Source organism: Monodelphis domestica, chromosome 8 (assembly GCF_027887165.1).
Source record: "Monodelphis domestica isolate mMonDom1 chromosome 8, mMonDom1.pri, whole genome shotgun sequence".
NCBI lineage: Eukaryota > Metazoa > Chordata > Mammalia > Didelphimorphia > Didelphidae > Monodelphis > Monodelphis domestica.
The window spans coordinates 189585862-189598618 of record NC_077234.1 but is presented as its reverse complement, the minus strand read 5'-3'; the positions used below and the strand labels follow the sequence as shown (position 1 = coordinate 189598618).

Below are 12757 nucleotides of genomic sequence, written 5' to 3'. Positions count from 1 at the left end.
TTTGGTTTTAAGTCTGTGTTTTAAGTACCTTTTTTGGGAAAGTGGTTTGGTTTGGAGTGAGTTTAGCCTCTCCAGTGTATGTGTGTATTTACGTATTTAAATGCCTTTTCCGCAGAAATAGGTTGGGGTTGGCTTAGTATTTGATCGACCTGGCTAAGTCTCATGCCTCTCACTTCCCCCTCCTCATCCCTCATTCCCCAGAATGCACTGAGAAAAAAGGGATATTGGAGGGAGGACTCTGACCCCGGTGCCTAGAAACCTACTCCCGGATGTGGAAGGCTGAAGCAGGAAGCGCCACCTCAACCAACAGGCAACGAGCAGAAAGAATGGGGTGGGAAGTAGGGCGGAGCAAGAAGGGAGAAGAACCAGACAGGCGGTTCCCCGTTGCCGCGGTAACGCTAGGGGTGGGATGGGGCGGGGTCGCGGTGCAGCGTCACCCTTGACCCACGAATAAATTCTACGTCATCAGAGGCTTCTATCGCAGCAGCTGCTGGAAACGGAAGTGAAGCGGCACTAGCTGCGGCTCTGGCTTTGGTAGCTACGGTGACCGGCTAGTCCCGGACTAGGGGGACGCGGTGTGTGTGTGTGTGTGTATATGATGCCGGCGTGGCCATGGAGGTAACTTGGTTCCTGTGCTCTAGGGGAGAGGAGGGGAGAAACGGTGGTGCTTGCGACGTAGACGCCTCTCCCCTTTTCCTTGCCTTCCGAAGTCTTCCCGGCTTCGAAGGCCTCCTCAGCTGACTCGCCACCCCTCACCCCCACCCTCCACCCCTGTCGGCTGCCTCAAACCTCCTCTCATCCCACCCCCCTCTGGCCCCTTGCCCTTCCCTCCTGAGTTCGGAGGTTCCTCCGTGATGACAATCTCCGCCTTTTTAATATACCCTCCTATCTGCCTGAAGCATCCCACCCCGCACCCCACCTTGCCTACTCCGTCTAGTTCACTACAGCCTCAAGCCCTCCCAGTTGTCCTTAAAAGGAATGCCAAGTGCCCCAAAAATCTTAGTGTGATTTTAAGCTATTAAAAGTTTAAGACTTTTTGGACTCCCCATATTTTGCTCACCTGGTTCCAGGAGAGAGTTTGCTGATGAAGCCTCTTTTAAGGAACTCCGGCTTGGGAACTCAAAGGTTTTGGTTCTGTCTTTTTTGCAGGATCCTGGGCAAGATGTAGTAGCTTCACCAGCTACACCTGGGATTGGCAAATCTAAGGTAAAAAATAAACCAAAATGCTGTTGTGGGCTGTATACAGGTTTACTTATCTAATTCTATGAAAATACTACATCTCTGTTTCCTAGAATCTCTAACTTCCTTTGTAACTCAGCTCATGTCCTGTTAGAAGCCTTTCCTTATTTGCTTCCAAGGGCCTCCCCATCACAAATAACTTTGTATTTATTTTACACTATTTGCTTTTCCTTTTACATACTTTTTTTTTCCTTCCAGGAAATTCCGTGAGGATCTTGTTTCTTATTGTTATATCCCCAAGGCCTAACACAGTGTCTGGCATATGTAAATGTGTTGGATGTCAGAAATTTTAATAGGAACTTAAAATTAAGAAATCAAAGGGACCTTAGAGTGCATTGAGGCCAACCCCCATTATTTTACAGTTGGAAAACCCTTTCAACCAGGGAACATATTTCTCCTGAAATGCTGATAAATCTTATTTCCAAATTAGCAGAGATTTTTATCATTTAAGTTAGTATTCTGAGTTCTATAACTGCTGAAAGATTCTGCAGGTTTTCCAAAACATTAAGAGCTTTGTACATAAGTTCTGTAGTAGAACAAATCAAGATTAAAAAGCCACTAGACTAAGTAGAAGTCAAAAGACTAAGCATAGTCAAAATTCTTCTACTAATTAGGGGTGTGATCCTAAAATATGACCTGTACCTCAAAGGCCGCAGTTTGTTCTGTAAATTGAGGGTGTTGGGTCACATGGTCTGTAAGGCAAAGATAGATCTCTAAAAAGCCAATAATTTCTTCACAAAAATCTTTCTGAAAGCATTAAATTATTGGTAGAATACACGTCTTTCTCATTCAACAACAGTTCTTGAATTTTCCTGTAGTCAGACTTAATCCAGTTTCTTAGACTATTAAAATGGTCTTTATTTTTATTGCTTATAGGTTCTTTTTATGTTTATTTTAAAAAGTGAACATGGAGTAGGCATAGTTTTTGTTTAATTGACTTAAAATTTTTAAGAAAAGCAAAAATGTAAACATCAACATTGGACTTTTTTAAATTGAATTTTATTTTCTTCAATTACATGTAGAAAGAATTTTGATAATTGTTTTCTGATATTTTGCAATTCAGATTATCTCCTTTCCCCTCTCTCCAACGGGGTAAATAGTCTGATATAGGTTATATCAGTGCTTTCATGCAACATATATTAATATTTGACTACTTTTAGCAAAATATTTGAAGTACTCTCTTTATGCTATAGTAGAAATATAAGTTACAACCATTTTTAATAACATCTTTTACATTTCAGTTAGAAACATTACCCAAGGAGGATCTCATCAAGTTTGCCAAGAAGCAGATGATGATAATACAAAAAGCTAAATCAAGATGCACAGGTAATTAGCTTGATAAAACATCTACTTTAAATACACAGATCTTCATTTTCTTTTTAGAAATATTAAATAGTTGCTAATATCACACTGACTTGACTTTGGTCCTTGAGAATACCATGCAAAACATGTAATTCTTCCTACTCTCTAATAGAAACTAACACTAAGATTTCCACCCACCCTAGTCTTTGATGATTTAATTATCTTACCATAGTAAAGAGCAGTTGCCTTTGTCTGATTGAGCTGAAAGGAATATGAGAAAGATAAAACAATGCTTGTTTGAAGTGAGGGGAATACAAAGATGGAGAGAAAAAGAGAGAAGCTTCCTATGAAATAATTTTAAACTATCAATTTTAAGAACTTTTATATATTATCACAGATTATCAAAGAAATGAGTGAGGGTCAAATGAGATAATAGTAAAGCACATACTAATCACTATATATACATACGTATATATACACATTAGTAGGTATCATCATTCACTGATATTGAGTGCTGTCTTTAGTTTATATTTTCCTTTTAGAAGACTTCATTATTTTTCTTTAATATAAATATTTCTGCATGTTACCTTTGAATTTCCTAAATTTTTGATGACTTTTAAATGCTACCCTAAGAATTCCTAACTAGAAAGATTTTGGTTTCAGTAATATTTGGATCAAATTGAAAAAAAGCAATTTAGTCAGAGGTTCTGGTCCACAATTGGGCACATGTAGCTATTTTTAGGCCTGTATATGACCTGTTGTGAGTTTTATATTAGTACTTAATATGTTTTGAGGTGGGAGGGGAGCAAATGTTGCTTTGCCACTTTTTAAATCAAAGATGCAACTATTAGGTGTTTTATAAATTGCTCTTTTAGACTCCTTATGCAATTATTTTGTTGATTTCTGAATTATTTTGTTCAAAATGTATAACATATTTTTACCTGGGGTGTTTTTTGTTGTTATTGTTGTTTTTAAGAATTAGAGAAGGAGATTGAAGAATTGAGATCAAAACCTCTTGCTGGGGGAACTGATGATGTAATTCAGGTAATAGAATATTTCTGAATATTGCTGGTGGAGATGGTAGTTTTCAAATGCATTTACTTTCATGAGAAATATCTGATGACAAGTCATGACTCCTTGCAAGTTGGCAGCTTAGTGTATTGGAAGAAATACTATTATAAATCAGGAGACTTTAGTTTCTAATCCAGGCTCTTCCATTTCTCTGATTTGGGGAAAGTCACTTAGACTCCTAGTACCTCAGTTTCTTCATCTCTAAAATAAGGAGGTTGGACTCTTAAGATCAATAATTCATAATCATGTTTGTGTCTTGAATCTCTTTGGAAGTCTGGTAAAATCAATGGATCCTTTCAGATTAATATTTTTAAATACATAAAATACTTAGAATAGCAAAGGTTAGGAAAATAAAAGGGTAATTTTTTTCTATCCATTAGACCCTATGTTAAGAACTCTTGAACCACATGGTCTTTAAGATAATTTGTAGTTCTAAAAATTTTTGTTTGTGTGTGAAAGTAAGAGAGAGAGAGAGAGAGAGAGAGAGAGAGAGAGAGAGAGAGAGAGAGAGAGAGAGAGAGAGAGAGAGAGAGAGAGAGAGAGAGAGAGAGAACCTTTGACTTTTCCTCAACCATTAACTTGGGTATGATTCTGCACCTCTACTCATTTCTATCTATATTCCCTTTGAGACCTAAACCACTTTTAAAGCATTAGCTTAAAAGCTTTCTGCTTTTAGCTAATAGGTCCATCTAGTCAGTCTTGTTTCCCTACTTAAATATTTGTTTACATTTTATGTCTTGTTTTCCTTTTTAAAAAAAAATATCACTATCACTATCCACTGACTTTCCTCCCCAACTTCTTCTTTGTTGTAAATAAAATCAAACAAAGCAGATAAAAATGTCCAACTGTTAAAGCACAGGCTTCATTCTGTACCTATAGTCCACCACATCTAGGCCTAGAAGAAATGGTAGTGATTCATCACTTTGATCATAATTCCAAGTCTTATCAGTATTGTCTTCCTTTACATTATAATGACCACCTTATAAATTGTTTTTGGATATCTTTCCATCACCTCGAATCCACTTCATATTCCTTCCTCTTTTCTTAACTCTTCCTTTGTCCAAATCAACTCCCTTTTCCAACTTCCCTTTATTCTCTCAAAACTATGACCGTTCATCTAGTCTTTTAGCCTTTATGAAGTAAAATCATATTTAAAATAATTGTTTTGCCATAACTATTCTACTATCATCAGAATTTTAGTATACCATTTCTAGGTAGCAGGCCGTATAGATGTTCTAAAAATGAGTGTCTAGTGATCCATTTCCTAATAAAACAGAAAATTTTTCAGTACCATATTAATATTTGGTGACCAAACGATAATCTCTTTTTTGATTAGCACTTAATGAACATATTGTTTTGTTCAAAAATAGGCTCTTACAGAACGGCTGGATACTATTCTTTTGGAAAAAGCAGAGTATGAGCAACACTGTTTAGCACTGAAGAAAGAGAATGTTAAAATGAAGCAAGAAACTGAAGTATGGAAACTTATCTTTTTCTCATGAATGTTTTTAATATGTCCTCAGTTACTATCTAACTTTATTGTTGCATTGTTTAATCATGATGGCTGTACTGAGAAAAAGCATTTTCATTAGGAAAAAGTAATCTCTAAAGTTATTTTATAGTTATACATTCTAAAATTTTAAAAATATCAAAGTAAATAATATTTAATTACAGTGCTATTTGGAATAAAGTAAGACCTTATCCAGGGATGATGGCATGGAGAAAGATCAAGGAAATCAATGAGAATCTGAGATAAGCATTGGATTCCCCAGTCTGTGGGAATCTGACCATATAGAGATTTGGAAAGAAAGGGTTGAGAGGAGTAGAAGAAAGACCAGCTAAGCTGATGGGTGTTCCTTTTATTCTACATTTATGAAGAAAATTTAAACATTCAAGAAGCCAGGATAATTAATAATGTTGTAAATGAGTTTTAGCCAAAAGTTTTATTGTATTAAAGAAGAAGTTAAAAATCGAGGCATTGAGCAATTAAAGGGAGAGGAGAGTCAGAAGAAAAGAAAGGATACCATTAAGGGAAAAAAGCAAGCAGGAAAAGGGAGACTTAAAGCCACCTTAGAAAGTTTTCTTCCCAAGTTTGCCAGAGGTAGGCCATTTTTATTTTCAGTTGTAATCACGTAAATAATAACATTTGGACAGTGGTAAAATGCCTGATAAGTGCATCTCCTGCAGAAGTTAATAGCAACCGTTTCTGAAAATTCAAATGGTTAATTTTTTTCCTTGGGTCTGCTATAAGTACATGAAATGTAGGCATCTATAGCATAGCTTAAATACCCAGAAGATGTAGATGCAGGATGAGATACAATATAAATAATGTATGTTATATAAAGACTTGTGATAACATTAAATTCTATAATTAACTATTTAAATACAGTTAATGGGAACATAGATTTTGACCAAAATTGGAAATAGTTAATGACAGAGCTGAAATTCCAACTAGTATCCCCTGACTCCATATTTAGTACCCTTTCCATAGCACCACACTTTGTCTTAACAGAACCTGAATTTATATTAACCAGATATGATCTACGTTAACACTTTGCGTTTTTTCTGAGACAAAGCATTTACACATATTCTTGTAGATAACTACTGCTAGTGATATTCATTTTCTTCATGAAGCTTTCCTTATATAAGTAGTACAAAGTGTAATAATTTAACCTTTCCTTATTTACCATTGTAAGAGTAGAACTCCATCTGATGACCCCAAGTATCCTTAGCTAAAAATACGATGCCAATCCTATGTGTCATTCGTTTCTGTCATAATTCTAGCTTTAAAATTCCTTTTTCTTTTTGTCAATGTCTGCAACTGCCTTGTTTGAATAAGGAAAGTTTACTTTTTAAAGTTAAAAACAATTTTTAGATACTTTTAAAAGGAAAGTCACATTCAGGGGTTGGTAGGTGGTTCGGTGGATAGAAGACCAAGTCAGGAGATTGGGGGTCCTGTGACACTTTTAACTGTTTCACTTAACCCCAGTGGCCTACTACCTTGGAAGTAATACTTAGTATTGATTCCAAAACAGAAAGTTAAGTGTTTAAAAAAAGGGAAAGTCAGATTCAGATACTTTACCTGCTTTTTGTTCAAGCATTGACTACAGTATGCTGTCTTCTACAATAATATTCATTAAATGTTAGCTATAGTAATAATATTTAAAACATCTTTATCTATCCTGCTTATCTCTGTTGGGTTTCTCCTCTATCTGATTAGTTTGCAACTAAAAAGAGGTTGAGAAAACTGGAAATTAAGGTTAATTTTATCTTTTTAAATGATTAATGTATGTTTTTTTTAAACTAGCATTCCATAACCAAGATGGAAGACCTACAAAACGAGTTGGAACACTCACGTAGAAGTTACTTGAAAGAAATTGAAAGTTTGAAAACTGATTTGGTTGAAGTACAGTCCAAGTACAGTGAAGATAAAGCTGGCTTAGAGAAGGAATTGCAGGAAGCAATGCAAAAACAAATAGGACTTGCAGAAAAGCTTAAAATTAATAATAATGAGTCCCAAGATGATGTCAAAAAGCTTCAAGAAGAGATTCAAAGAATTAGGCCAGCTTATGAAGGACAAATTTTGTATCTGAAAAAACAATTAGAGGCTATCGCTGATGGAAAAAATCAAGAAATTAATGTTCTCCAAAACATTATTAAGGCTAATTCTCAATATTACCAAGGTGAAATTAGTAGCTTGCTGGAGGAGCTTTTGCAACTGAAGACTGTACACAAAGAAGAAATGGCAACATTGATGTATCAACTAGAAGTTTGTGGTAAAGATAGTGAAGAAGAAAGAAACAAATCGATACAGCTAAAGCAGTCTAAGGTAAATGAAAAAAACATTCAGGAGCAGGTGGAACATGAAAACCTTAAAGAAGCCTTAAATCCAATTAAAGAAAATCAAGTACATGATAAAAAAATCCAAGAAGATACTGCTGTTAAACAAATAGTTAATGAAAAGGTCAAACACTTAGAAGATTCCTTGAAAGAAATGGAGTCACAGCATAGTATGTTAAAAGATGAAGTAACCTATATGAATAATCTTAAATTAAAACTAGAGATGGATGCCCAGCATATAAAGGATGAGTTTTTTCATGAGCGGGAAGATTTAGAATTTAAAGTTAATGAACTACTACTTGTTAAAGAAGATCACTGTTGTATAATTGAAAAATTAAAATCTGAGCTAGAAGCTTCAAGAAATCAAGTTAGCAATACTATTAAACAACATGATATGGAAGTAGAGAGACTTAAAGAGGCATATCAAAAAGAAATATCAGAACTAAAGCAAACTTTCTTGTCAGATTCAAAAAAAGAAAATTTAGCCATAATGATTGAAATACAGGATCTTAGGGAACAGTATGAAAACTTACAGCAAGAAAAGCAGGAAGCAGTTTTAAATTATGAGAGTTTGCGAGAAACTATGGAAATGTTACAAAGAGATTTGGGTGAGTCAGCTGGAAAGATCAGCCAGGAATTTGAATCCATGAAGCAACAGCAAGCTTCTGATGTTTTTGAGCTGCAGCAAAAACTCAGAGCTGCATTTAATGAAAAAGATAAGCTCCTTGAAACTCTGAATGATCTCAAAGAACGGGAAGAAGTAATATCTAAACAAGATGAGACAGAGAAACAAGAAAATGTAGTCAAGGACCTTCAAGAGAAAAATGAAGAAATATTGATTAGTCTCAATGAGAAAGATCTCATGGTTCAAGAGCTACAAGCAAAAATATGTACTCTTAATGATGAAAAGGATCATTTCTTAAGTAAAATACAAAATGCTCAGGAGGAATTGGACAACCTCCACAAAAAATGTGAAAGGAAAGAGGAAGAGATTATAAAACTTAAGGAAAAAGAAGATCAAATTACTCAGTACAACAATGAACTAGAACAAAAGGTGAATGCATCAACGGTAGCATGGAAAGAGGCTTTAAAAGAAAAAGAGCATAACAGCCAAATTGTGAAAAAGCTTGAGGTTCAAGTTAAAGTTCTCTCTGAAGAGCAAGAAATGTTGTTGTCTCAGATGAAGAACCTTCAGAAAGAAAATGAAAAACTAAGTACAGAAAGGGACCAAATGAATAAAGATTTGGACACTTTCATAGCTGAAAAAAAAGAATTTAGCTTTAAAGAGAAAACTACAGAATTGGGAAATAAACTTCAGCTGGCAATTAAAGAAAAAGATAATTTAGAGGAGTTATTTGTAAAGGAGCAAACACAAAACTCAATTGTTAGGTGCCAGCTGTATAATTTCCTGAAAGAGATGGGAGCCACAGGTTCAGAAATAAATGAGGAACAAGATGTCATGATTATCTTACAAGCTGTAAGAGACTCTTTAGAAAGAATGAAGGAGGAAAAACTGAGCTTGGATTTTCAGAAAAATGAAATGGTGCTTCAGTTGCAGAAAGAAAATGAATATATCAAAGAAGAGAATTTAGCCAATTGTAAAGAACTTCGATCTTTACTGGAAGACTATGAAAGAGAGAGAATTTCTCTGAAGGAAGAACTGGATGGATGTCTATCAGAAAAAGTGGCATTGCAACATGATCTTCAAGAGATGAATAATGTAAATGAGAAGACACAGCTTGAAAACCAAAATCTTTTAGCTCAGATAAAAGAAGTCTCTCAGAAGCTTCTATGTAGCAAAAATGAAATTCAGGATCAAGGAGAGTCTTCTGTAGAAGAGCAAGGAAACATAAGACTATTGCTAGAACAAAGAGAAGCTGAACTACATGATGTGAAAGCAGAATTGACAACTTTAAAGGTTGCAAATTATTTTATTTTATTAATAAAATTCTTGATTAGAGTATGCCCATTCCAAACACTTTTACTAATAATGAAACCCTGGGGAGAATTAACTTAGAATAAATGAAGTCAAAAGAAAATTTACCACTTTTTATTTGTTTCTAAATGGTAAGCTTACTCAAAAGCATTCCAGACTTTTCATAAGGCTTAGTCTAATAAAATGGCACTTTTTAAAAATTATCTTGAATTGCTTATGAAAAGTAATAATGGGATTAAATGACTTATTTTTTATATAGCAGGATCACTAAGATCCAGAAAATTTTGTCTCAAAACTTGTTCCTCAATAAGGAACAGTGCCAAAACAAAAATAAAACTGTACTGGTAATTCTATTTCATTAAAATTTGGAGTTCCTCTACCCAAAAAATTCTTTAATCATAATATGGTAAGCTGGAAAATTTACTTGATCTTTCCTGTATTATGAGGACTTCATGTTTAAGATTGTGTACATTATTTATAGATGCTATGCTTTTCTACCTGAAGCTTTCTGTTATTGATTTATATTAAAATTTTTGATAACACTGAGAAAAAACTACCCCCAGAATATTTTTATATAGATCATATGATACTTTAGCTTTTTTTTTCAGTACAATGATTCTTGCTATTTCATCATTACAAAGAAACTTCTAATTACATCATTTTGCCTTTTTTTGCCTTTGTTTAAATGTAGGATTCCTTAGAGAACTCAACCTCTGTAAAAAGTGATCAACATTCAGTAATGGAGCTAGAAGATAAAATTGGTAACTATTTTTGTTTAACATTTTTTTATAAAGACAGCTGTTTTCTTTTCATGTCTCTTGTTATGGAATAAGAATTCATTAAGCTAATAGGTTTTTATGGCAGATGTTCTTTTCCCAGTGCCCTTACTATTTTTTTTTCAGTTATGCCTTCTATTTCCACGTATTTGTCTCTAGGAAAGGATGCTTGATCTGGTGAGGAGGAAGGGAATTTAAAGGCTTAGAGTGTTAAGTTTGGTTTAATGAAATATGTAAGACATAATGAATTTATTACCAAAGGAGTTATTTTTAAAGAATCAAATTTGTTTGAAATGGTTTAGATTCAAGAGGAAGTTCAATCCTTGATTTCTGTAAATTTTATTGTTTTCTGGATTTTCTGTGTACTATATTTAATTTGACTATTTTCTTCTGTAGGGTTTTTTTTAAGTAGTGTGACAAAGTAATTGTATACTTTATTATACATGTCTTCATTAACAGGTCATCTCCCAAAAAAATTTACATTAGCATGAGGCATAACAATTGCCACAAGGTTATTATTTCTTAATAACTACCTACTTGAATTTTTTTTTAGACCCATACCTTCTATCCTAGAATCAATACTATGTTTTGGTTCCAAGGGAGAAGAGTGGTAAGTACTAGGCAGTGGGGGTTAAGTGACTTGCCCAGGGTCACATAGCTAGGAAGTGTCTGAGGCCAGATTTGAGCCCAGGGCTTGACTCTCAATCCATTTCTCCCATTTAGCTGCACATGCACATGCACATGCATACATACACACACAAATTATTGTTAATCTTTATTTGGAAAACATGAATAATGCTACATAAATGGAGCTGATTGTGATACTAAAATGAACTTTATGATAACCTAAGCATATTACTTCCTAAGTTATATATATATGTATATGTATATATTACATTTATATATATATATATTACATTTGTGTGCATTTGTTCAATAAACAATGAGCACCTAAAATATACACTATTCAGCCCTCATAGAGTATATACAAAATGTATAGAAAGTAATATGCAATATTAATGCATAAAATAATTACAAAGTGTTATGAAATTTTTCCAGAGGAAGAAATTGTTTTTCAACTAGGAAGGTCTTAAAGAATTAAGATTTCTTAAAGATTAGAATTTCAGCTTAGGGAGGAAGGGAGAGATTTCAGGTATCAAGAATAGGCCAAAGACACCAATGTAGAAAAGTGTGGATTCTATTTATGAGGTGGTGAATAGTTCAATTTGGCTTGAATACCAATTATATGAACATGAATATTACACTGTAAGAGGTAAATTGGTGGCAGGTTATAAAGGACCTTGAATGCTAGTCTTCAAAAAGTTTGGATTTTTATTTGGTAGATAGTAATGTGACACATAAAATTTTTTGATAGTAAAGTTTCATAGACCTTGAATTTTAAAAATTGCTTTGACAATGTGTGAAGACAATTTTGACAGTGTAGTGAAGGATGTATTGGGTGAAAAATTGTGGGCAGGAAGATTGGTTAGGAAGCCATTACTATAATCCTGGCAGTCATGAAGATTTGGACTAGGGCAGCATTGGCAAACCTTTTAGAGATCATATGCCCAAACTGCACCCTCAAGCTGCCTTGAGCCCCCGCATTATCCCAGACAGCAGAGGGAGAAAGTGCTCACATTGGGCTGGTGAGTGGAAGGGCAGGGTAGGGCATGTGAACATTGCCCTCAGGCACTGTGGAGAGGTGAATGGAGCAGCCCCCTCCAACACACCGGGGCACACATGCCATGTCTTCACCAACTTGGGACTAGAGTGATGGCAGTAAGAACGTAAAGGAGCAGACACTGTAGCGAATAGAATTAGTAGAGCTATATGTATATTAAAGACACAATAGGATTGGCCAATCAATTTGGATGTTGGAAGTGAAGAAGAATGGGGTAGTAAAAGATGACAATAAAGCTTTAAGCATAGTTGATACTCGGCAAATGAAAAGACTTAGTGTGTGTTAAAGATTAAAATCTTAGTCTTAACAGCAGAGTTTTTTTTGAATAATTATATTTTTTAAAGGATATTTCATCAGAAGTGACATTTTTAAGTTAGTAAAAATATGAAATATGGATTGATCACTTAAGGAAAAAACAGCAGAAGATTTAGAGTTTGAAGTTAATATAATCAAAATCCAGGCTTCAAGTTTCAAGGGATCAGTTTAGCAGTACTTTGAAATAACATAACATGAAAGTAGAGAGTCCTAAAGAGTAACATGTCACATTTGAAAGAGTAATAGATTTAGCAAGAGGATGAGGTTTTAAATCCTAGCTCTGCCACTTAAACATTTGTGTAACTTTGGGCAAAACACTTTCAAAATTCTATGTCTATGATTCTATGAACCTTTTTATTTTACTCTTAGTGGAAGTACTTTGCATTTATATAACAGCCACACATGTTCATGCTTGATTATTGTATCTGTCTTATCAGTTTCCTGATGATGATTTCCTGATTGTACAAAAGGATAAAAAAAAGCTATGTAATCAGAAGAAATAAACTTGTATGTTGTATATTGTTCAGATAGATGAATTTTCAGAAAAACTAAACCGTTTCATTTGCATTCATCAAGTTTGTGTGTCTAAAAAAAAAA

General features: G+C 34.3%; 1 protein-coding gene across 1 annotated transcript in view; it reads left to right on the top strand.

The window, feature by feature from the left end:
• The first annotated feature begins 249 nt into the window (after positions 1–249).
• Positions 250–12757, top strand: part of GCC2 (GRIP and coiled-coil domain containing 2) — a 58114-nt gene continuing 45606 nt past the window's right edge. The window contains exons 1-7 of the mRNA XM_007501201.3: positions 250–618; positions 1150–1206; positions 2481–2565; positions 3518–3585; positions 4983–5087; positions 6920–9370; positions 10080–10149. Coding sequence (XP_007501263.2) covers positions 613–618; positions 1150–1206; positions 2481–2565; positions 3518–3585; positions 4983–5087; positions 6920–9370; positions 10080–10149 — 2842 coding nt within the window. The 5' untranslated portion in view covers positions 250–612. The remainder of the gene's footprint in view (positions 619–1149; positions 1207–2480; positions 2566–3517; positions 3586–4982; positions 5088–6919; positions 9371–10079; positions 10150–12757) is intronic.